We start from the raw sequence: 26,153 nt of genomic DNA, 5'->3' as shown, positions 1-26,153 counted from the left end.
TGTGTTAATTCGTCTCACATTACCCTTTTGATTAACTGTTGATTATGTGATCTCATTGTCTGTGAATTTGCTCTCCAAACTGTTTCACAATCACTTCCAGCTAAAGGGCATCTTAAAGCCACCCCGCTGGCTTCAACCTTCATTGGAAGTGTGTTTAGCAAGTCACTGCAAAGCCCCATAGTCTCATAAACCCAACACTGAAAACAACACATACACCAATAAAGTATGAAAGCAAGAGAGAAAAGAACAAATCTCAAAACCGAGGGGCAGAAAAAAAAACCCTGAAAGAAAAACAAACAGACGGGGCAAGACAGAGTGTGAACGTGACCTTTGACCCCGTTCATTAATCACTTATAGGGTTATTTGAGCTGCTTTTTCTGCACCAGTACAGTTTCGACTCACGATCGCATGACTCAGAACTTTGAAGAAGTTGTTTTGTATCTCAGTTGAACATTCTCAAGTTTGTTTGTCATCGCTGATAGTGAAGCAAGTGCAAACGGAGAGAGCGAGAGAGAGAGAGAGAGAGAGAGAGAGAGAGAGAGAGCCTGGGCTTGATTAATGGTCCGTTAAGATGATACGCACTCTGGTGTGTGTGTGTGTGTGTGTCGTGTGTGTGTGTGTGTGTGTGTGTGTGTGTGTGTGTTTTCATCAGCTCATACTTCTTTGTAAGTTTGGATAAACATCAACCATATTTTCGAGATAAGATTTCTCCTTTTTTCATGTATTTGTCAGTGATGGTTTGTAATCACGAGCGAGTTTTTCAAACGAAAGTAGTAAATGCTGCACAAACTTCACACGATTTCAGCGCGAAAACAGTTTTTTGGGGGCTTTTTGGCAGCAGCACGTTGCTCAAATAGCGCAGGATGAACTCTGTCCAAACTTTAAATCAGTTCCATATTTTCCCCGTTCTTGCAGACACAAAGGCTTCTCAGCGGAGTCGCCCTCCCAGGACACATTTTACGCGTCTGTAGCTGCTCCCACACTGTGAAAATAATGGCCAGGATCAGGTCTGGCCTCGTAAACGTGACGGAGCAGACGGGCCAGGCATGGCTCCGAACGGCACCGCGAAGGGTTAAAAAATCAGATTTTTTTTTTTCCTCTTTCTGTGTAAAATGCAGCCTTTGTTTCTGGGTCATGAACCAGCCGAGGTCACTGGCTTTAACCGAGCCAAACAAACACACACACGCAGTTCAGTTTGCGCTAATTGATTCCCCTTCCAGCAGAGACGAGACTGAGAGTGGGTGTGTGTGTGTGTGTGTGTACGTGTGTGTGTTTACTTTAAAGGATCTGTCAGGAGTTTAAGTAAATAGATAAGTGACAAAGTAAACACCCATCCCACACACACACACACACACACACACACACACACACACAAATGACTAAACAACATCAGGGATACGTTTCCATCCACACACATTAACTGTTTGTGCCTCACAACCTGTGTTCATTTTGTGTTCAAGGGGAACCTATTTGCCAATTATAATCAAATTATAGTCTCTGTGTGTGTGTGTGTGTGTGTGTGTGTGTGTGTGTGTGTGTGTGTGTGTGTGTGTGTGTGTGTGTGTGTGTGTGTGTGTGTGTGTGTTGCTGGCAGTTCCTGTAGACGTCTCTCGGCAGTAAATCCGTCCACACTCCCTGACCTAACACTGGGTTAATGAGGTGATCCAGCAGCAGGGGACGGTTGGTAGAGGTCTTTGGGCCTGTTTCAGCTTGTGTGTGTGTGTGTGTGTCGGTGTGTGTGTGTGTGCATGCATCTGGACAGGGATTTAAGCGGGTGCAGCAGAGGCAGCGTTCACGGTGCGGAGATGTGTTTGCACGGGACAAATATGATCTGGAGTCGTGTGATTGGGAATAACGGCGCAAATTGTTGCAGATTTTTCCTGCCGTGAGTCGGCCATGCCTGTAAATCTGCAGCACTAATTAGTTAGTTGGTTTGGGTCGACGCAGAAGTCCCATGATAATAACACGGCGTGCAGAAACTGCTCCAGCATGCACGTTGTAGCTCACGGCCGAGGCTGTGGTGGCGTCTGAAATCAGGTCTGAGCGCGATGTTCATGTCCTGAAGAGAAAATGATCATATCATCTATAACACATACACTACAGTGCATGTAGCACAGTCTTTGTATTGAGGTAAGCTGGACACGGTCGTGTAATGTTTATGAACAGGCAAAGCTTCAGTTAACTTAAGTCTCCATATAATTCAATGCAAGATGCTGGAAACATCCTGCAAATGACCTCTGAAAGAAACAGAAGGTTTTTTTTCCTTTTGGTTTAACAGACAATTATAATTTCACAAAATATTATGGCATGACGGACATGAAACTTTTGAATAAACTCGAAATATATATATATATTTTTAATAAAAATGTGGCAAACTCAAGTAGGAGTTCATTGTCAAGATACAAATTTAGCAAGATCACAATTTAAGTACATTTTGTCGGCATCAAACGTGCTTAAAATGTGAAAGATGCCTTGTTAATTGTGTCAAAAACGTTGGCATGCAGGAGAGCTAATGAAAGGCTAAACACCAACCAATATGGATTTAAGCTGAACATGTCATTGTGAATGTTGTGACTTTTGGAAATGATTAATCAGAATCAGAAATACTTTATTGATCCCCAAGGGGAAAAATGTTTGGATCACACGAGTCAGAAATAATCCTCCACAGCACATCACTGGAATCTAGTTTCACAAGAAAGTAGTAATAATGTAAGCGGAGCCTAATCTTTTTCTGCGACTGTGCAGAAGTGCAGGGCTTAAACAGAATAAATAGACGTGCATGCTGCACAGCGTTTCTCCTCACTCATAATGTTGATTCAGAATTAGGATGTCAACGTTATGAATGAGGCTTAGAAAGCTTCAGCTATTCGCTGCAGCCCTAATCCTGTCTGTAGCAAAGTGAAAAGTACGGGTGTAGAGGTAATGCATTCAACTATCACCCGGGAGATTTGAATTTGCGTCCTGACACAGATCTGCATTTTTAACACAGTGAACGCACAGTTAAAGCTACAGTTTGTCCATAAATCAAAGCTACAGACACAAACCAGTTCCCTGGGGTTTGTCCGCCAGCTGCAGACAAAAGTGAAGGAAGTTTTAGTCACGACTTTGGCCTTGGATCATTATTTTATTACATTGTGCAATCAACATTTACTGAACATAAAAAACTTGTCCATTGCCAGTTTAACATGAGTTTCCAGTCTTACGTTTCGACTAGTAAGTAGATAAAAGAGAGACAGAGAGAAAGATGTCACTCAGAACCAGAACTAGGTTCAGTGTTTGTTAAAGTACAGAAAAGCTGTCATGGTACAGTATCTGTCGAGACTTGTACAAACTGGAGAGGGAGGCGTCTACCACCCCGACTCGTCCCCCCACGGTCCAGCCCAACCTGTACCCTGCCAGAGGCCACACTTTGGTAACTGACAGCTGGGCTTAACAAGCATGAAGGGGCCCCTATTGGGTAATAGTCCCGCAGGTGATCATCAGTCAGTAATCAGGCCTGGAGGAAGGAGGAGGGATGGATGCATAGATGGATTGATGGATGGATGGCGGAAGGCAGGAGATAAAGAAATGGAAAGCAGTGACAAGTTAAAGCTGATATGATGGCAGGATGCATCAAGTAAAAGAAAGCGCAGGGTGGTTTACTGCATGGAAAACAAGGCCTGTTAAACCCTCTGTGAACCTTTTGCTTTTTGCTGAAAGAACACTAACTGCTTCTGTGGCTTCTGCAAGCATCTCAGCTTCGGGCTAGATGTCGTTTCCAGATGTAAACAGCTCATTAAGAGGAGCGACAAGTGATGGCAGGGCAGGAATGAACAGATCAGAGAGGGAGGAGGGGGAAACAACACTCCACTGTTTAAAAGGTGAAAAGTTTGCTTGTTGCAGTTTATAGACTTTCCATTGTAGAAAAATGATGTCAAGCTAACACGTTAGAGTCGTTCACACTGTACTGAAAACAAATCTTTTGTGTAGCTTTTAGTGAAACTTGCCAGACTTTGTGTACTCATCACTCTGATTTTTTTAAGTATAACTACTGAAATGTACTTTTCAGGGATGGATTAAACAAAATGTGTACTATTTTATACTAAAGGGAACGACAAGATAACAGCTGGCATGTTTGAGAGTTGTTGTTATTCCCACTGCAAGTCTCCCGCTGGCACACCTGTGTGAAGGCGAGTACAGGTGACATGCTTATTTTCAGCTGTTGACAGACAGAACGGGCTCAGAGCCAGCGGAGTGTAAAGACACACACGCACGACCTTTACCTTCAGTGACTGTTTTTGCCGTAGTTGTTACTGCATTAAGCCCTTCCTGTTCTTCTGGCGTTCGCTGGCGTTCATACTTTTCAGTGGACAAACCGGTGTCACCAAAAGCCATCCTGGGTCAAAGGTGCGTGCCCAACTGTGCTGCAAGTCAATGCCAAACCGGGCTAGTTAATTCCTCTTCCTGTACAGTTTAGTTTCCATTCATGTTTGTGCGTGCACAATTAAAGGTAGGTGACTGACCAGTTTTATGTACACCAGTATGCAACTATGATGAATCTGGTAAAAAACAATGATGCACAAACATGATACTGACCCATTTTGTCACGTTTTATATGTGTGCATTAGATTTGTCGTCTCTTGTTGAAAGTGAGTGGAGAAATTTGAATAAAACGCTCCCAGGAGACATTTTTTAATAGTCCTGTAGCTGATCATTTCGATGAGATCTTTGCGCGTGCACGTGACGAGCGTTCGGATGACAGGATACGTCTACGCTCAACAGTTTGCAACGGTAAACAAAAAAAAGCAAAAGAAAACCACACGTCTGTTGACGAGAGGTTTCAAAGCATTAAAAAGTGTTTTACCAGGTATGAATGCAATTTGTAAGCCCCTGAAGATACAGATAATGAGTCTTGGCGCGCAAACACATTGAATTCAAGCAAAACTGTCTTTCAGTCAAAGACATTTAAATCACAGTATTGATCATTTTAACAGTAGCCAAAAGCCTCTGCAACAAGGACTGTGCCAGGAGAGCTGAACCCTCTTAATAAACTCATTCATAACCATTCAAATCAGTTAAAGTCGTTGAATGAACAATACAGAAAGGAGCCGTGGCAGCAAGTAAAACACAGGCATGAAGAAATCAACGGAGTTACAGTGACAAGTTTTGCCGCACACACCCAGCCCTATATGAATATGATTGAATGCTACTATTCATCTGGCCGCCAAGCAGCTGATGATGACCTCAATGATTACAAAGCATGAATGAAGCAGCTGATTCCAATCAGTTCGTGTTTCCTTCACCAGCACGACTACAGAAGAGGCTGCACATGGTTGCACCACTGCAACACCGAATAAACAGCCAGCGTACAGGGATAAAACACCACAAAGACCCAAGACTTGTTCAATAGAGCCTTCTAACAATGGATATTTTGACTTGGTAAAGGTGTACCATGCAAAAAAAACATTGTATAGACTCATACAGAAGTAATCCCTCTGACTCATCATCAAGATTTCAGACCAAAGCGAGACAAAAGACGTGATATAAACAAAAAAAAAACAACTAAACAAAGAAAAATCAGGTATGAAAAGAGTTGTGGATCAACAATCAATGTCTAAACTTGCTACATCCCGTCTATTTCCTTGTTTTCTTGTTTTGCTCTGGACCAGAAATTCTGGAGAAACGAAGTTGACTGTTGAGTCTCATCCTCAGGTGCAGACGCTTTGGGTTGGTGGCTCGCCAACACCGGTGTAACGAGTAACTTCACTAATGGTGCTGTGGCGTTTGTGTTTTATTCAGTGAGCCAGCAGGAGCAATGCCAGAACCCCGGCACTGAAATACCAACATCGAATGCAGCATTTATCACACACCCCTCTAATATCAGGTATTTGTTACCGCAGTTTGGAAAGAATTCAGCAGGAAACCAAAATCATCCTGCCTGTCTCCAACGGGCAGGATCTGGTATTTTGCTGGGCGAGCGATCGACCTCTTCACAGCAAAGTTTCGCAAACCTACAGGAGATAGTTGAGGTCTGACAAGCAGCAACAGCACACCTTAATGTCACTTTGCATTTCGTTCATAGCAGCGGCAGCATAGCCGGCATCTCTGCCATACCTGAGTGAGACACCACAGCACCCAGGCGTCGTAAAGGCAGCCACATGAGCCAAAACCATCAACGGAGCGGGCCGAGGCTGCTGTCAAATCATGATGGATTATTATCCTGTGACCAGCTCACTTTATATTAAACCAACAGTTATGCTGATTACTGCTGATCTTCTCAAACTGTCAACTGATTGATTAAGTTATCACAGTTTTATTCGACTACATGTGTCAGCATGGTTGTAGCATTCTTGACGCAGACACTGGACCCCGACCCTGACCTGTGACCTGCGACCTCTGACCTCTGACCTCTGACCTCCACATGGAGGCTAAAGAAGCTTTGTACTGTATGTGAAACTACGTCTGGCTGTGTCCAGGAGCTTTTCTGTTCAGCATGCGGAAAGTTATTCCTGTTGATGCGACAAAAGAGACAAGACAGAGAGACCAGAGTCCAAAAAAAAAAAGGCTCAGAGCAGGGAGGAGAGTTGTGCCACGAATCAGCTCACAATCCAGCAGGTGATCAGAGCCTGAAGAGGTGGTTTCAAATAACAGGAGGAGATGGCATGTTACACAACGTGTTATTAATTTGTTCCAGAGGTAACTGGTCGTATTTCCTTTGCGTGTGTGTGAGTGCGTGTTTGGTTGTGTGTATTTTGCCCAAATGAAGTTCAAGGCACAGAGCTAGTCCAGCTGGAGAGAGAGGTTAATGAAAGGAAGGCAGATTGTGTGTGAAACTGAGCTTTTGTGCTAATATGTTGATTTGTCATTTCTTTTCACATTGTGTTGTGAACATATTTGTGTTCTGCTGTTGTGAGTCAAGAGTCGGTTTGGCTTCGTTGGCCTCGCTGCAGTTGGTGAAGGACACGATGAGCCCTTAACGCAGCTCTGTCAGGTTTATTTTAATGATTGCAAGACTTCTTTCTAATCACACTTTTCTCAATCCTAGACAGCAGTTGTCACCTCCCAGGTGTTAACTGCTTCAGACGATGAGTAAGTTGTCGAGGATGTCTCGCCGTCTGTTTGGTTCATGTCATAAAAACTTCACACTCAGCAGCTCTTTGGATTATTGGTTGGATTATTTTCTTCTGGTGTTAACTAAATGGAAACTTAATGGTGGGCCATAGTCCAAAAGTAAACACCTGTTTTTTTGTTAACATGCAAAATGGTATCAGGACTTCCTGTGCAGTGTGTCATTGCCCACCGTACTCATACTGTTGGATTGGCACAGACGTTTGCACACAGATTCATGGGTCTTCTAATGGCTTTTTATGGTGCATGTAATGTTGTGCTGCCACCACCCTGAGGTTGACATTCTTGGTTTTAACTGAAGAATCTCAACAACTATAACAAATGTAAAAAACCCTGAACATTTCAAACCACTGCCTTGTTTAATGAAGTGCAGCCTCACGGAGCTGTTAGCTGACCTGAAGCTAAATCTTCTGCATCTGATTACCGTCGGTTATGAACCGGCCTTTTGTTTGTGATGTAGTGTGTTCTGTTATTATTGTTAGAGAGGAGGCTTTAGGGCGACTGTGTGTGATGTAGAGATGTTCTGGGGTGCACAGGGGTTAAAGGTCAAGAGTTTTCGAAGCAACTGAGGCTGAAGTGAACACTTTGTTACACTTCTTTGTTTTGGTTTCATAACTGCGAGAACAAGCCAACCATCAGAAAAAGTTTGCGCCAGATGAGAACAAGCGTGAAAAGCAACATCGTTACTCTGTGTGTGGTTAATGCAGTTATTATTTCCATAGATATGCTCGCTTGTGCGTGTGCAGACACATCCCAGTGCAACAACACCTCCCACACAGCACATATATAGTACGCACCGCAAATACTTTATCTGCTTATACAACAGCTTTTGGGGGCTAAGAGTTTTAGAAGGTCTGCAGTTGTTAAAGTGATTTTACTGGAAAGCTTTGCAGGCATGAGGTAACAGGATATTCCACTGTGGGGAGTTTTTCGGGGGTGTGGGAGTTGAGGTAAGCTTTGTACCATTAACTCATGTCCCCTTTTTTCATCCACGAAAAATGAAGTAATCTCCCGGTGGACCAACTTTCTAACACAATTTATGATCCCCTCTCTGCTTCTCTGTACCTTCATTCCCGACTATATCCCTCCTCCTTCCTCCCTCACCTTTCCCCTAATCCCTCCAAATCCTTTCCTCACCCCTTTTCCTGAATCCTGGATATCTCTGTTAGTTCACTTCAGTCGCTTTAAGGTCATCGCTGCAGTCACTTCACTCAACGCGGTGCATCCGTTTCATTGGATTTTCTATTGGTAGTTTAACTTCCTGTAAGCGGTGCTTGACAGTTTTTTTTATTCGTAGTCCATTAAACTGGAAAAAGGAAAACGCATCAGTGTGTTTGAACTGAAGCATGCAAGCTCATGTTTGGTTCGCTCCAACAGATGCATCTGGACCCCTGTCCCTGTTCAGATACTGTAGATTCCCCTTCCATCCTGAGTTGTGATGGGCAAATCACAGCCGTGTATCTGATATGGGGCGGGTTTGATACTCTGACTTTAAGTCTATGGTTCGAGCATGAATAACAGGGTTTCTTTATATGAAGGAGGCAAGCAGTGAGTCGAGTTTCAAGCCAAAATCTGTGTCTGAGCAAATTTGAGGCAAGAAATAATCAACCCAGTTGCTGAATCTTCATTCATACTAAATCTAAAAGTTAAACCTTACCTGGTTTAACCGGTGGCTGTTAGCTGGTGAGCTGGTAAAGCACAACAAAGCAGCATGCCTTGATTCACACTGCTCTTTGTATTAATAAGTAGCTAGCTAGTGTCGCCAAACTGTGATTCAAAACTCCAACAGACCCTTTTAAGACCCCAGGACACTCGTGCAGTCTTAGCCGGACTTAGAGCCACGGTGGGGGAAACTGAACTGTACCTCGAATCCAACCGCTCCCTTTGTGTCTCCTTTATCTGTTGTTGTTTTTGTCACCAGTGTTCCTACGAAAAATACCAAACCTCCTCGCCTGGCAAGATTTAACCACAGGAGTTACGCTGCTTTTCTTTGATGTCTCTGTGCTCAGCCCTGAAAGGAACGAAGCGCCAAAACAACACAATGACATGATGACAGGCAACACAACGACGTTGTTGCTACTGGAAAATTACTACTAATCTATTATGTTTTAAAAATGATCAGGGTGTCCCAGATGAAGTTGGGAGCACGTGATGGCAATTTAACAAGAGAGTGGAAGAGCCACATTATTACATATTATTACATAATGATCCTGAAAAGCCAAATCTGCCATCCCATGATCCGCTTTGGAGTCCAGTAGTGTTCTTGGAAAGAGTTTGACCGAACTCACAAAAATAACACCCAAGTTGCAGTTAGGCAGACTTATCCTTTAATTCTTCTTGTATAACAGTCTGGTAGCAGTAGTCGGGTTTGGACTCCCTCGGTCATATCTGGCTTATGTCATACACTTTAAGTTTACAGACGTCAGGCTTTGTTTACGGCAGATTTTTGGATGAATGGAGGCATCGTCGTCAGCTACCAGCTATTAACACACCAAATTTCTTTTTCCCTCTCAGTTTACCTCTCACACTCATTATCTATTAGTCTCCCTCTCCCTCTCTCTACCTTTCTGTTATCACGGGGGAGGACAAAGGTTTATGTGGGCCTTTCATTCTGTCTCACAGTGAGAGATGGCTGCAGTGTATTGTGGGTAACAGAATCCAGCTGTGTTGTAGACGCTGTGTTTGTGTGTGTGTGTATGTGTGTGTCTGCTGGTGTGAACATGTGCAGGAATGTGTGTGTGTGTGTGTGTGTGTGTGTGTGTCCGTGGCTCTCCGCAGGTCTCGGGTGCGTGTTGACCTGTTTCGTGTCATTCTGACAGCCATGTTTCTCTTTCATCGTGCGTCCTTATCTCCACTCATACAAATAGCTGAGCATATACTGACTGCCATGAAGTCTTAACAGCAGAGCGACTGTGTCACATTTAATCATGAATTCACAAAAGAGCAAAGAGAACCGGTTTTGCAACTCCAAGTTATTCGAGTGCAGTGTAACGCTCCCCGTGTCTGACTGCTGTGGTTGATACGGTACATGGCAGATTCTTGGCTCTGTGATCTCGGTGCCCCGGTCAGTATCAAACAACAGAAGAGAGCCAAAATGCCTAAAAAGAAAGAAGTGCTTAAAATAAGCATGCACAGACTGAGCTGTAATTCATTCTTCACTTCTTTACTTCACTTCTTCTTATCCTGTCCCTCCTTCGAGGAGGAATAGAGGAAATTATGAAGCAGCGAGTTACTTTCTGCTCTGACAATTTGTCTTTCACAAACAAACTTGACTCATGAAATGCATCCACAAGATATTTGAATTGTAGAGAAACATTAAGAATAAAATGAAACTGAGTTGACAGTGACCACAGCTGGAGGAGTAACTCACAGATCACCAGCTGAAGATGATATCGCCTCAGCCAAGACAGAAAGAACTGCAAGACATTTTCTGACCTTGGAAGGAAATCTGTCTCTTGTCCCACCCTCGTCCACAGGGAGGTCAGAGGTCAGGTTCGGCTGCAGAGCAGCGACCCCGAGGCGAGACGGGATTCAGTTTCTTGAACAAGGATGCTGCGGCAGGGTGGATGCTTGCTGATATGGAGGTTTGAATCCTCGTCCGCTGTGGCTGAAGGTGTTTCTACCTCAACATCCAGCTGACTTGCAGAGAGGCTGCAACTGAAACGTGCTGTCAGGAGGACTTACCTGGAGAGCAAGTCCCGACACAGGTCTTTGGGAACAACAAAGCCAAAGCCCACATGTACAGTGTTTACTCGGGATTTGGAGTTTTATCAAGAATATATCCAGATGTGTGTGAAGGGTAAAACCTGTTACGTTCACTTTAATTTTGCTGTGAGAATCGTCAAAAGCAGATCCTTCCGCTCTTAACTCGAACATAATTACTCTTTCATTCATATTTCATTCATTCCTCTCCGTCTCTGTCATCAAATTACTCACTTAATGCCAGTTTGCTGGCAGCAGCACCCTCAGAGGAATGACTAGCAGCTCTTATTATAACCCTGTTACTGTTCTATAAACATGAAGAGACTGCACGCAAAGACAGATCCGGATCAGGACCAGAGCATCTTTACACTTAGACATGCACCTCAAACAAAAGCAGTCATAAGCCCTGTCACAGACAGACGTTGTCATCAGTGGAGTATGCTGCTTCATTGTGTCCGTGTGTGCAGTCTTAGCAAGAATAATGCAGATGATGATGTGACAGATCTTTTCTTCTGGCTGATGTGACAGAGTTGTTTGGTGACTTAAGCAACGTGAAGCCAGGCATTGTTTAAATCCCGACACAGAATAAATCTCACACTGTCACATTAACACTTGAAGATAGTTACAAGTTATAAGACAAGTGTGTGATTTTGAGAGATTGCAGGTAATTTGGGAAGCCGGTCATGTTCCACTATGCGTCATGTGTGATGTGGAGACGACATTTTATGCCCAGCAGTGACATTTTATAAATAATGAAAGGATATATTATGCAACTCAAAGATTTGGTATTTTTCAATGAGGGAGAAGTTTGTTTTTCTTTTTGCACACATTATTATTTTAATAAAGTTTGTCTTAAAAGTTTCAGGAGGAGATTATTAAGTGATTCAATCGAAAAAGCAATCTCTAGCACAAGAATTTACTTCAGGATTAATAAAGTTTTATCTCATCTTTGCAATTCTGCAATGCTGTTTGCTTCATTTTCAACACTTGTCATGCTATTATCTACCGTGTTAAACAAACTCAGCAGCAGGCTGTTTCAAACTGCTGTGTCGAGCAGCTTTTCAGCTCGACCAGCTTTTAATTTTAATCACTAAGTTTTTATGTAAACTTTTATTAGTTGTTACATCTGGCAAAGAAAATGTGTTTTGATCGGTTTCCATTCAGCAGCAGGGCCGCCGGCAGGTTCATTTTAAGGGTTAGAGATTATTATCCCGTGACCCAGGGCCCTGACAACTGACCGGGTGCTGCTTTTGGGATTAAGAATTATCCGTCAGTGTAAGACATGCCCGTTTTCCCGCCATTTTCAGGATTTTGGCCCAGATGCAGAAAGACACTGTCCAAACAAGTATCAACAGATTTGTAATTGGAAGCTGATTTATACAACTGAAGAACCAGTCCGAGATCACACATCGCTCTGTGGTTTACAACATGACAGGACAAATTGAGGGAGATTTATTTCACCACATTCTTTTGCCTGTTTACCAGCCGCTTGTTTGTGTCTGTACATTGTAGCTACTTTCTATAAAACAAAGAAAAGCATTGGAAACATGCTGAGGGACTAGTATTCGCAGACCAACCAATTAAAACTCTTTGGCTTATTGTTTAGTCCGTCATGTGACCAACGGGACTTTTGTCAAGTTTGCCACTAAAGCCCGACCACAAGATTGTCAACTTTGATAGCTTCTGGTTTATATTAGCTGTTCTTAAAGTCCCAGTTCTGGTTATTAAAACAACAAAAAAAAAACCTTGTGTGTTTAACTCTTATGTGCCAGCAGAACATCAGTGCTCCTCTTGGCAACAGTCACTTCTTTATCCTCCCTCCTTTCTCCACTTCCTCCACTTCTCCCCTCGTGCTTAATAAAGACAGATTTTGAGGGAATATTGCAAATTCCTGCCAAGCTGACAGGCTCTGACCTCGTGTGTTATGAGGCGAGGGGGATAAATGGAGGAGACAGAGGGCAGAACGGGAACGGAGGCATGGGGCCGGAGGTGCGCTCCTGACTTTAATAAAACATCTTGGGTTTCTCCCCAACTTCCACCTCGGGAGTCTTGGAAAGGGCAGGAGAGCAAGAGTTGACTAACACGAACCAGGTCAGAGACGAGAGTGAAGACAAAGGGGTGATGCAGAGATGTGTACTGCATGAGTGATCAGTAAAGGCCAAAGATGAGTTTTTTCCAGTTTTTTATTTTTTAAATGCTGCGATTCTATACTTAAACTCCTCTGAAGTCTATTAAGTTTCATTTGTTTGAATCTTTTCTGGCTTTGGCTGTTGCCAGGTTCCCTATCAGGTTTCAGTCTTTGAGCCTCTTGGACGGTCTCGCACTGTAATAACCTCCAGAATAAGCCTCATGATGAAATAAAAAAAAAAAATCTTTTTAGGCTCCAACTGGTCTGGAGTGAAGGTCTCGGTCTCGAGACTTCATCCCGTGACACAGAGATATAATTTGAACATACAGAACATTCCACCAGACGCTTCATCTCAAATGAAAAAAAACAACCTGGAGTTTATCCATTTCAAGCAGATTTTCATGGTAGGCAAATGAAACCTCGAGTCTCCAAATGAAAGGGCTTTCTTCTTTCTGCGGTGAATAAGTCAAAGGTGCGATACCTCGACAACACTGTGTCTCTTCGTGTAATGTGGATAGAAACTCGTGGATAGTCGACCCATGGAGTGAGAAAACCGTCAATGCACCAAACATGACAAGGGAAGGAAAAGAAAGAAAATACATACACTCTGTAGAAGTCAGGTTAAGAGTGAGTTTGAGTTTCTAAGACTAAGGAGGCTGTACTCCACACTACTTCACACAGCCTGTATTTTCACTTAAGGTAGAGAGGGGGCTGTAGAAGAAGGGGAAGAGGTAGGGAAAGTCAGAAGGTTTGATCCACCTATCCCTTTCAGGGCTGTTTGGATAGTTGTGCACTAATCGCGACTGTTTACCTTCAATCAAGGTCATGAGGTGACACTTGGTATCTAGGTGAACTTACTGTCTCAACACTGACTGGTCGACAGAAAGATTTCAACTTACATTGTAGGACTTTGCGTTATGCCCTTAAAATGATATTGGAATATTTTAAGGCTATAATCACGATACAAAATATACACATGGATGTTTTGAAACCTCCTGAAAAGCACAATATTTTGAAAAGAAAGATAGTGTCTATATTGCCTGGCACTCACATAGGCTCACACATACACACATTCATTGCCTTATCTAACCTACATCTGAATTTTAAGTTGATGGATTGTTTGTCACTGCAAGTCACCCGACTCCATTCTCCCTCTCCGTCGAACACACACATACACTCTTTTGTATACACACATGCATACCGCACCAAATAGTCCCTCTTGCCCCACAATTTTCTGCATTCCTGTGCCTGGCGCCCGAGTTTTTGGTAACGAGGTTCGGCACATATGTCAGAAGATGTGATTGAGTGCGCGCGTGTGTTTGTGCCGACACACTCACAGCATATTTGCGTTGGGTATGTTTGTATGTAATAGCCGTGTGGCGCTGCCGCCCAGCTGCATGACTGCAGACTGGCTTTCACGGGCTAAAGACTGTGTCATAAACACAGAGAAGAGGCTGAATGGGTTTCTCACTTACCCCAGAAAGGGTCACCCTGGGTGGGCTGTGTTAGCCCGTCGCCTTGCCCGGTAGGCCTTGATCCCTGGGGTGTCTGCTCATCAAGGATGTATAACCGCAAATTCAATACGCTGAAGCCTTCAGTGTTACTGTTTGTTTATATGCGTGTGTGTGTGGAAGCTAAGGTTTGTTGATGGGGCTAAAGTGTCCTTGTATCCATTGTATTGTGCCACACTATGTCTGCGCTTGCATGCTTGAATGTGAGTGTACGGATGTGTTTGTAAAGGGATGAAGAAAAATTCCTGACATTTTTTATGAGCAAATAGAATTAAGCTTTAGTAATTAGACTGAGAAAAATGCTTCTTATAGAACTGAATTTCTCTGTAATGAAATCTAAGTCTTTACAGTCTATTTTATGTCTCATGTTTCTTACTGTAAAACCCACTTGTAATACCAACCATTTTCTATTTCTTTTATGTCTTTCAGAGTCACCATGCTGCCTTACGTCCTGCTCCTCTTCCTCTCATCTGGCCTGGTGTTATCCTCTGACTGCCCAGCAGACTGTACCTGCCAGGTCCCAGAATCCATATTCTGCATTCAGCGACGCTCCAACACTGTGCCCCGTGTCCCCAGCACCAAAAACCTCTACATCTTCCAGAATGGCATTGACACTTTGTCCCAAGATGACTTCATAGGCCTAGGAGAGTTGCAGTTGCTAGATCTGAGCCAGAATGAGCTGACAGAGATTCCAGACGGTGTGTTTGAGATGCTGTCCAAGCTGAAGAACTTAGACCTGTCCTCTAACCCCATTACCCACATTTCCAAAGACAGCTTTTCTGGGTTGGTCCAGTTGGAAAGGCTGTATCTCCATGCAAACAGCATTCAGAGCATCCATCCGGAAGCTTTTGAAGGTTTAGAGATGTTACTGGAGCTCAAGCTTCAGGGGAACCAGCTCACCTCTCTGCCGTCCCTTAATTTCCCAAAGCTTTTGCTTCTTGACCTCAGTCACAACAACATCCCAGCCCTGGGACCCTCAGATCTCCAGACTCCCCACCTGGAGGCCCTTAAGGTGGCCGCTCTGGGGCTTACCTCTGTGGATGAGGATCTCATAGCCTCTTTGGGGAATCTCCATGAGCTTGACATCTCCTCCAACCAGTTAACTCAGGTTCCCCAAGCCCTAAAGCAGGACTCCCTCAAGGGGCTGATCAAGCTCAGTCTGGCTGCCAACCCATTGGGCGAGCTCAGGGCGGAGGACTTCCAGAAACTGACTGGACTTCAAGAATTGGATCTTAGTGGACTAAATCTCCAGGGTTTTCCCCAGAGTTTCTTCGAGACGTTCCCTAGGTTGGTCAGTCTGACAGCAGCTGAGAACCCATTTAACTGCTTGTGTCCATTAGCCTGGTTCCCAGTCTGGCTAAAAGACAAGGAAGTGGATCTTGGGAGGCCTGAGGAAACCAGATGTCACTTCCCTCTAGTTAATGCTGGGAAGAAGCTTTCAGCACTGGAGCACAAGGATTTTGGGTGTCCACCTACCACAACAGTGCTGACTGGCTCCCCCATTGGAAGTACCCCTGTTCCACAGCTGCCAACCACATCTCCAGAAACCACCCACACCAATGCTATTCCTCCTCCTTCTCCACCCAGTGAGGAAACCTTCGCCTCTAAAACCCCCTACCCCCTTCCACCAGAACCTCCAGTCTCCCCTAGCTCCACCAGCGGGGAGTACGAGCCACACATCTGCCCACCAAACATCTGCCTTAACGGGGGCACATGTAATTTTGACCCATTGGGTGACCTCGGCTGCCTGTGTCCTCCACGAACCTCTGGCCTCTACTGTGAAAATGTGGATGAGGTCCCAGAACCACCAAAACCTTCAACAACAGAAGTTGCCCCTATGACGCCCGCTGAACTTGATGCTATCAGCTCACGGCATGTGACCTCCACATCTATCCTTCTTGACCTGCACCGCTTCATCGAGACACGGCCACACATTCGTGGAATCAGGTTGACCTACCGTAACCTCTCAGGGCCCGACCGCCGTCCCATTATCCTGAGTGTACCGGCCTCCTACCCTGAGTACACTTTGCGTGGTTTGAAACCCAACTGTACCTACTCAGTCTGTGCCAGTCCCCTGGGTGAGAGAATCAACTCCAGGGTCAACATCTCTGTAGAACCAAGGTCTTGTACAGAGGCTCGCACCGAAGGGGTCTCAGTGATAAATTCAGAGTCCAGGGTGGAGAAACAGAGCCCACTGACATACACACTCATCCCTGCCCTGGCTGCCCTGGCACTGGTGCTGGGGTTGGCTGTGGTGGCTGGGACAATCATCTGTGTGCGGAAGAGGAGGCAGGCCAAGGCAGGCATGGAGCTGGAGCTGGGTCCGGCTGATCCTGATCCCATGGAACTGGAGGGGATAAAGGCCTGTCTGGAGAACGGGGGGAACGGTACACTGCCCCACAAACAGCCTGAGATCGACCGCTGTCACACTCCACAGCCTCCTCCATTATTGCAGCAAAATGGGGGTTTGGACTATGAAGTACCCTTGATGCAAGGACACTGCCCATCAAATAACAATCTGGCATCCCTAAAGCCATCATATTTCTAAAAATGCAATAAAACACAAACACTTGGAAAGATTTTGCAGTGAGAGACTTGTGAGGTCCCACTTTGGCTCACTTAGTGCCTAAAAATCTCATCTTCATTCCAGTTTCAGATATCCACAATTTGAAAACTGGCACTTACTATCCTTTGCTGTCCAAATGATAACACTACAGACTGGACCATTTTAGAGATACTGAATGATGAATTTAAGATTACAGCATATTGGAAATATGCTAAACCACTGTGGGACAATGATCCGGATGGTGAAACCTAACCAAGTGATTTAACTAAGTGCAATCGACTAGAAGGGTCTTAGTAGCAGACTGAAAACGGAAGTGCCTTTTTGCATTGACACAACTGTAACCAATGGCTCGTTTAATTTCCTTGTTCATATGAAAGACACTAGATTAATGAGCTGTAATCCTGTTGCTGGATTTGGGAGGTACAGTATGGAGAACAATGCCCCGACGTTTGGGCTCATGAACTGGAGGAAGTGACGGAGGTGAGAACAGTTATGCAGATGTGTGATGGCTCGAACACGCGTCCTGGTACAAAATAGGTTTTCGACCAACTACGACTGCTCCGTGGGGATTATAAATAAGAGAACTTGCACTGAAAAGAAATATTTCTTTTCCTTTACAGTGTCCCAGTCATGAGCTGCCACAAGACTGATGATCGCATCACAAAAATGCAATGAAACAAAACTTTGAAAACATATTTTGTAAAGTAGGTTGATGACCATAAAAGCTGTCTAAACTCCATATTTTGCTGTTGACATGATCAAACCTGAAACAAAACTCCAAGTATCTTCACATGTGGATTTGGATTCGGCCGTGTCAACAGATCGACCATAATTCTGTCCACACGTCCAAAAGCTTTTGGCTCTGTGGGAAATACATTTGCTGTGAAAGATAAATGGACTGAATGAAGAGCCATTTAGAACGGACTTCGCCTGCATTGTTCTGTGCCGTGACGGGAAGGCTGTTTTGTCAAGCTTATATCATGATATCCTGTTTTTTTGTCATGTGTTTTTTTTGTATTTTTATTGCGCTTTCTGCTGTCGATGTCCATTCAGTATTGCTGTTGCTGTGAGTTGAAACATTTATTGCTCTCCCATGAAACAACCCTGCTTAAGTCATCACGGTTTCTATAATTTTCTGCAAACTCTCCAGAGCTATATTTGCAGTGAGCGCCGAAGTATATACCAGCTTATGTTCTTGAGACCAGCACGAAAAAGCAACCGACAGTAAATCAAATATCTCTCAAAAATGTAATTAGTTACATTATCTACAGATTGCTGTTGTACGACGTTCACCGAAATATATCTGAGGAACTCACCAAGTGAATGTAACTGTTCAGTGTCAGACACTTTATTCTCCGTGCCAGGTCTACCAACGCTACATAAGGATAAGCCTCAGACTGTTTTGACCGCCAAAGCTCCCAAAACTGTGTTCAAAGGCTTTTTTGCCGCAGAACCCACTCCTATAAAGCAGCACACGCGTGCCGAGAAAAGAAAGTTCAAAGGGCTTAAAGGCAATTTGCTGTGAGTGTCGGTGAGGTTTAGGCACCAGTTCCCTCTTGGCCCTGCTGACCGTATCGTTTCTGAGATATGGTCTAGACGCTGTCCCCCTGTAGCTTTTCTGTACTCTCACATCCTCTCGCTGGCTCTCTGTGCCTCCACTCTAACCATCCAGTGTGTTTTTGGTCAACAAGGATCATTTGCTTGTGTGTTTGGAAGCTGTTGTGCTTGTTTACAGCCAACCAGACTGTGAAATGTACAAGCTAAGTGCACCGTTCTGATGTATTTGTTCTCTTTCTTTCCTGTCTGGGGCTGAGAATGTCACCAGCGTTTAGTGTTACTGTTCTTTTTTATGCCTTTTCCTTTCATGAGAAAGAAACTTAAATTGCAAAGTATAAATAGGTTTACAGAGACGTGCCTTAGCGACATTGGTGCAGAGCCTCGCTGACATCTCGCAGTGTCGTGTTACATGCTCAAGAACAAAAGGGCCTCTATTTCGCCTCACAAGACATCGCCTTATATTCAAAACTGAAAATGAAGAAACGTGAAATGTAATGTAATCAATTTAGTCAGGATTAAAAAAAAAAAAGACCTGCATCAGTTCTTGGTTATCCAACAGCCGAATGCTTGGAAGGTGTGTGTGTGTGTGTCTGTGTGTGTGCGTGTGTGTGCGTTTGCTTCGACTTCTACAGTACGCTTGCCTGCTTTATAATTGAGTCCATGCACTACACTCCAGCCACTGTCCAAAATCAACTTACCGTTCTTTGGCTTCACTACTTTCTTCATTCTGTCAGTATTCCAGTACAAACACAGAGACAGATGCTCATTTATCTGCTCTCCATCAATATACAGTATCAACTGGAAGACTCTGTATTGCTTTGGACAGTGAGAGGAGCAGGAAATCTTTGAAATATTTTCAACATGCTTTTTACTGAAGCTTCCCTGTTTATTTAGGGAACACTCGTCTTTATTTCTTGATGTTTTATGTTTGTCAGTTATGTCGAATTTTGCGTACGTGATTGCCAGAAAAGCAATGCTGAGAAAAAGAACAGTATTAAAAAGACTTATTGTTAAAATGCCTGTGATTTTTTTTGTGTCTCATCAAGAAGGGTGTTGTCTTTGTGATTTAACTCACTTTTGAATGGCTTTATACCAGTGATATTATGTTTATGTGCACTGTAAAAACTGACTGACTAACTGAATTTGAGAAAACAAGTTGAGGCAAATTTTGTGATGCAAACTTGATTCTACAGGAACTGATGTGATTAAGTTATGTAAACTAAAGGATTTAGGTACAACTGGATTAATTTTCTCTAGTTGGAATTTCAAAGCTGAAAACTAACAACAATAACTTAATCCTTAAATATATTAAAGACTCACAGCAAGTTTCCATCACATATTTTCTTTAAACTACTGAAAAATGAGGGTCTCAGTAGAAACAATGCATGCTGGGAAGTCTGCCAACATGCTTATTAAGTCTCTTTAGAAATGTCTTGTAATCTGTACAGTATATTCATACAACTCATCATTACAATTCAGAAAAAAGCTAGAAATATTACATTTAATTACCTTGAAATAATAAAAAAATACATGCATATTAACGTTAAGTTAATCAGTAAAGTTCCTGTACGACTTTTTACAGTGTGCTCAATAGTCAGTGCTTTAGACGTTTTCCTCTTCCTTCTGGATTTGAGGAATTTGGGCCCATTTCAGTTCTGTTAGTCCGATGTGAATGTACAGGGGTGTTGTCATAGAGCGAAGCTAAACACAAAACCTGAGAAAGGATTTCCACTGACAGCAGAAGCTGATTACACACAGCCTGTATCTCTCAATACCTCATTACACTCATGCACACACTAGACCTCAACCGCGGCGTGATTGCTTTCTGACGCTGTGTTGGTTTGTGGATGGAGGTCAATTTCTGAATTTTCCACTAATTGCCAAGAACACATGCCAGTGGAAAATATTACGAAACAATACACGGTATCCAAGGGACTGACGTTACGTGGCTCTGACTTTTTGCTATTGGCTGTTTTCTTGTTGAGTCAGCATGTTTTTATCCACAGTAAATTGCAATGAAAACAGTGCAACGGGATTAAAGTGCAAACTCGCTGTGATGCATTTGGAAAATCTTCACCACCAGGTGAATGTTTAGATCGTTACTTCATACGTAAGAAAAATGTACAGTCCTGGCTCAGTTTTGTGTCCGTCATCGGTATCCATGGCAAACCAACAGAAACAAGAGTGACTTCACTGTTCAGATATGTCAGCTGCCACACATGTTTCTGATAGATCGACCTGCCTGGGAAGAATTTATTAAACGGGGATTGTGATTTGTCGAAGCACGAAAAGCACAAGTGTAACTAATGTTATTATGGCTAAATCTCATTAATGTGCCCCTGTAAGGTATGAAAGTGAGCCAGCAAGTACAAATGCCAGGGCTCTGCAAGGATGCACCCAAACGGCAGGCTGCTAATATATTATGAAAAGGAAACTTTGCCACTTTTAAACCAGTTTTATGATTGTTAAACTTCCCTCCATGTCGCCTGCACCCAGAGCTCCTCCCTTGTTTTCCATCACACTAGGCAGTGCTGATCAAATGTGAACCGAGATTTTGTTACTGTGTTGCCTTTTTCTCCCCTCAAATGTTTTCAGAAACATATCGCATTGTGCTGTTCAGCTGTTAAATAAGAAAGCTTATGATCAGGCCGCCATTGTTTCCTGCTTGCAAACGGACGAGCCAAAACCAACCCCCACCAAGCAGCAGCCGGAGCACGGTATGTCAAGGTGTCTCAGTCCAATCTCTTCAAATATGGCTAAGTATAAAAAGGATGAATATGTAATGTGCAGCGTCAAACTTAGAAGCGTGGGGCAGCTGACCAGGCTGCTGTATTTAACGCTTGAGGAGTGAAAAGTGGATGAAGTATAGGTAAAACTGCACCCGTCTGTTGGTAAGTCACTTGATTTTGTGGGGTGATACTGATTGACATGATTGTCTCACAATGCAAACCACAATTAATGGTACGATGACATCAGAAACAGCATAGTGCTGTTTGTATTGCGTTTGGACACATTTAAAAAGAGTGGAGATTGTTTTAATGAAGCCTCCTCAGATATAACTAGATTTAAAGGGAGCGAGTTGCTCAGCTGGCTTCAATAAGATCGACCCAGAATAAATGCCTCCAGAGGACATGAATAAAAACACAGCTCTATACTGAGGCCTGCAGCAGTCACAGTTGAACATACCCAGAAAGTCGATACAGGAACACAAATTATATATTCGCAGAACAGATTACAGCCTTTCACTTTCTAATGAAAAACACATTAAAATGGCGGGGATTCCTCTAAAGAGCTGCAAGACCGACAGCAGCCACTGTGGCTCGCAGTGTGGGTTTTCTAGATTATCGTGGCGAATTCCACAGAAGATTACGAGGGGGGTAAACATTTTTGTTTGGTTGTTGTTGTGTGTGTTGGCTGAAACAGAAGCTCTTTTAAAGGGTGTGTCAGATGGCATACATAACTGTGGCAGTACGGAAACGGAGACCTCTTTTTTTAGGATTTAGCAAAACGTTTATACAAAAGTCAACCTAATAAAGTATCACGATATTTCACAGTGAAAATCAGAGAAATACTCTTGGTTGAAGGGCGAATGAGGGAAACTTTTCGTTTCCATGGTTCTCTACTGCCGAATAAACCTTGAGGAAAACACTGCATCGCATAGATATCACCTCTAAACTTCTGTAATACTAGAGAGACAATATGTTCAATTGCCGATGGGGATCTGATAACGCTGGATCAGGGCTAAATGCATGTTGCTCCAAAACAACAACTTCCCATCCGAACACTGACAAACGTACCAAAATGTTCAGTGCAGTTTAAAATTGAAACTGGAGTTTCCACAGGGGCAGTGTACGGTAGTCCCTCAATTAGGGTTATACAGGATAACCATTTAAAAACATGCCAGGTACTCCCCGTGGTTGAAGGTAGCTCTAAATCTACGTTTCTAACTGGATTGAACCAACAAGCCTTCAATATTGGCAGTCTATACATACACAACGTACACCGGGGCCACAAAGAGTCGAACAAACCTCCAACTTCACAGCCCATCACCCTCATTAGCCCCCGAAATGTGCTTCTCATTAAAAGACCTTCTTCCACGGACTGCTGCAGGGTGCTGAGAGAAAAGAAAGAGACGCAGAGAGAAAAAAGAAGGCAGGGGAGCGGGGAGAGGCTTGATTTATTTGAACAATCTGGTCGTAATGAAAGCAGTCAGGCCCTTTGCTGGAGGTGGGTGGATAGAGTGAGTGGAGAAAAGAGAGGAGAGGAAAGAGTGAATGGGGTGAAATCCAACTGCAGACAGATTGTTGGACTTGATAATGGTTTAAACGGACCCTACAAGCCTCTTAAACCCCCTGTCTCAGTGTGTGTGTGCATGTGGACTTCTGCAGTGCCTAACTTACCATATTACAGTCATGAACCCCACATGCAACCCGTTTGTGCTGCGATATATCTTCCTATCAATGCTGACATACCTGTGTAATACATAAGAGGCAGAAAGAGATAGAGGGAGGAATGTTTACTACAGCTGCTAACACACTAAAAGCATGGTTTATGTCTTTTGGACATTGATGCATTGGAGGAGCAAATTCTGGCACAGAAAGCCTGGATATCCCAGAGAATCTGAGTGTTTAAAATCATTTACGAACCCACTAAACCTTCTGGCGTCAATTCATAACACAGATCTGTGGTCGTTTTCCAGAACGCATTTCTAATCTGTGAAGGAGATTCTGGACTGGAGTTTTATGTCCTTGTGTCTCTTCTTGGATCCAGTCTCAAGTCCTCAGAAACAAAAAAATGCAATGTGTAAGGTAGTTGATTGTTGAGTCTCATTCCCAGCTCATCAGATACTGGCACTTTGGGTTAGTGGTGGGCCCCACCTACCAACCCAAAGTGTCAGAATTTGGCAACCAGGGAATGAGAATGAACAATTTCTTTTTGCAGTTTGTCCAACGGCATCTACGACAACAAATAACTATGCTATGGTTCAAGGTGTAATATGAAAGAAAGTAACCACCAACCACTGCCAACTACAGCTGTCGTTTGCTAGTTAGCTAAAGCTTGATTAGCCATAGAGCTAATGGTCTTTTTAGCTAACCCTGCTCGGCCTGGGATCTCGGACCACAGGTGAGTGGTGGTGTCTATGCTGCTACCACAGGAGCTTTGGACCACCAGGAGGAGAAGGTTTTGTCAGAGAGGGCACCGGTCAAGCAGGTAATGGAACAAGGCTCAACAGCTCCCCAGTGAACATCGCCGGTCGGGACCGAACGCAGCATCTGAGACCGATGGAGGCCAGTTTGATGACAGGTAATACAGCATCAGTGATTTACAGCAGCTCCGACCAGAACCAAGGCAAGTTCAAGGGGTGACAGGAGAGCTGTGACGTAGGAGATGAGCATGACAGAGGTCGAGCATCATCACGTTAAAGTCAATTTTTAAACTCAAACTCTTACATATTCAAGTTTTAGCTAGATTTAGTGAAAAATCATAGTTTAGGTTACAATAAAATTTAAGTTGGTTGAGGTTAGGAAACGACCGAGGCCGCAGCTGGCTGACAGAAAACAAAACAGTCGTCTGCTGTATTGAAGTGGCTGCTCTGCTTGACTTATTTCAGACTTGGCTGCCTAAAGACTTAATTGACCGTAGAAAGCAAAAGCATTCAAGTATCAATCAAACCTGCGACTTAAATCTGACATGACCAGAGTCGATCATTTTCTTATTGTCAACAAATCCATTAAAAAGACCAAAACCAACAAGTGTCGCATGTGTGGTCAAAACCTCACATATCTTATTCCTCCGTGCCAGAGCTCCAGCGAGCTAAATTTAATTAAATCTTTGGTAGCACACCAAAAATGTATCGATTCACAGCTGAAAATAGTCCCTCAACCAATGTTGGCTAAAGACTATGGTGCACAGCTGTTTCAGGAAAATCACTGAGAATAAATACAAATTGCGATCTTCTACCGCTGAGTTGGACTTCTGATTGTGAAAAATGAAGACGCTGAACAAGATTATCGTCTCGCAAACCTTGTGTCCAGTTTAGTGGAACTTACCTTTGAGACTGCACAGGACAGGCTAATGGTCACATAAGTGTTTACATCGCTGCTCTTAGACTAAATTAATCACCTAAAGAGGTGAACCGGCTCAAGACAAAGTGCAGGCTCACTTTGTAAAAATGGCTTCCCACACCGCCCGGGTCGAGAGCTCATGTTCCTTATTCTCGTGAGAAAACACAGTGGATAAAAAACTGTGGATGCCTCTTTTTCCTCTCTGAAATGCAATACAAGGTTTAATTAAATTAGCTTTAATTGCCATTCATTTGCCCAAGGAACCCAAAGGTCTCCTCTTACCCATGGCCCTTAATGACTTCCATGTTCTCTGAGGCAGATTTCTCAGTTAAATGAAAAAAGTCTTTGACACAGAGCAACACACGACCGCCCGACATCTCACAGACTGTTGAAACTGCTGACATGAAATATTTCCCAAAGAGTATGTAGAGCTCTTGACATCGTGTGATCTGCGGTCGCTAATGGAAGAAATCAAATGTGATGATGAAGGAAGCAGAAATGAGAGCAGAAGAGAAAGGAATGTGAAAGTTTCTGTGGTTAGATAGTCATCTTCTCGTCAAACGAAAATATCTGTATCATTCTCTGAAAGTTCTGAGGAGGAGGAGGAGGAGGAGGAGGAGAAGGAGAAGGAGAAGGTGGAGGAGGAGAAGAAGGAAGAGGAGGAGAAGAGGAAGAAGGAGAAGAAGAAGGAGGAGAAGAAGAAGGTGGAGGAGAAGGAGGAGAAGCAGAAGAGGGAGAAGCAGAAGAAAGAAGGAGAAGGTGGAGGAGAAGGAGAAGGGAGGAAAAAGAAGAAGGAGGAGAAGGTGGAGGAGAAGGGAAGAAGAAGAAGAAGGAGAAGAAGAAGAAGAAGGAGGAGGAGGAGGAGGAGAAGCCAAAGAAGAAGAAGAAGAAGAAGAAGGAGAACTTATATATGAAAGTACAACCTGCAGGTATCTGAGGGGAGGAGCTGTTTGGCTGCAGTGAACTCGGGCCTTGCAGCAGCAGCAACAGCAGCAGCAGCAGCAGCAGCAGCAGCAGCTGAGGGTTTATTGGTCTCCAGTATTTTTGTGGCACAACAATGGGCCCTCAGGGCCAGGCAGGGTCATGTTGTGATAGGAGATGACATGACTGCACAGAGCGAGGATTATCACGGACCTGCACCGTTTCTAGGCCTTCACCAAGAAGCACAACAGACAAGACTAATGCCACGGCGAGGCAGACGTGCCTGTATAGCATATGCTCCAAACATGCATGCAATGTGCAAGAGGCATTAATCATGCATGAGCATGGGAAGACTCATTCATGCGTGCAGACGTATCTGACACAGACGCAGAGAGCCATGACGGTGCTGATAACACTGTATATGTATAGCATGTTAAATAAATACTGTTTGTGCCCGTGAACAGAACAATTGTGTCCCATGAAAACCATGTCACTTTATTGCTGGTGTTGAAATAACCCTTTGAAAAAAACCAACAAAACTGACATCTAGTAGTTGCAAATTACATCAGTGACATCAACAACCAGCTGTTTGTCTC

The 26,153-nt window shown here is 43.7% G+C and overlaps 1 protein-coding gene across 1 annotated transcript in view; it reads left to right on the top strand.

Annotated features, from left to right (window-relative positions):
- Positions 1-19,581, top strand: part of LOC311264170 (vasorin-like) — a 32,488-nt gene extending 12,907 nt beyond the window's left edge. The window contains exon 2 of the mRNA XM_084364798.1: positions 14,878-19,581. Within this exon, the coding sequence (XP_084220924.1) occupies positions 14,885-16,996 (2,112 nt within the window). The 5' untranslated portion in view covers positions 14,878-14,884 and the 3' untranslated portion in view covers positions 16,997-19,581. The remainder of the gene's footprint in view (positions 1-14,877) is intronic.
- The last annotated feature ends 6,572 nt before the right edge of the window (positions 19,582-26,153 follow it).

Source organism: Pagrus pagrus, assembly GCF_965226575.1.
Source record: "Pagrus pagrus genome assembly, chromosome: 2".
In the NCBI taxonomy this organism is placed as follows: Eukaryota; Metazoa; Chordata; class Actinopteri; order Spariformes; family Sparidae; genus Pagrus; species Pagrus pagrus.
This window is presented reverse-complemented; position numbering and strand designations above follow the sequence as displayed.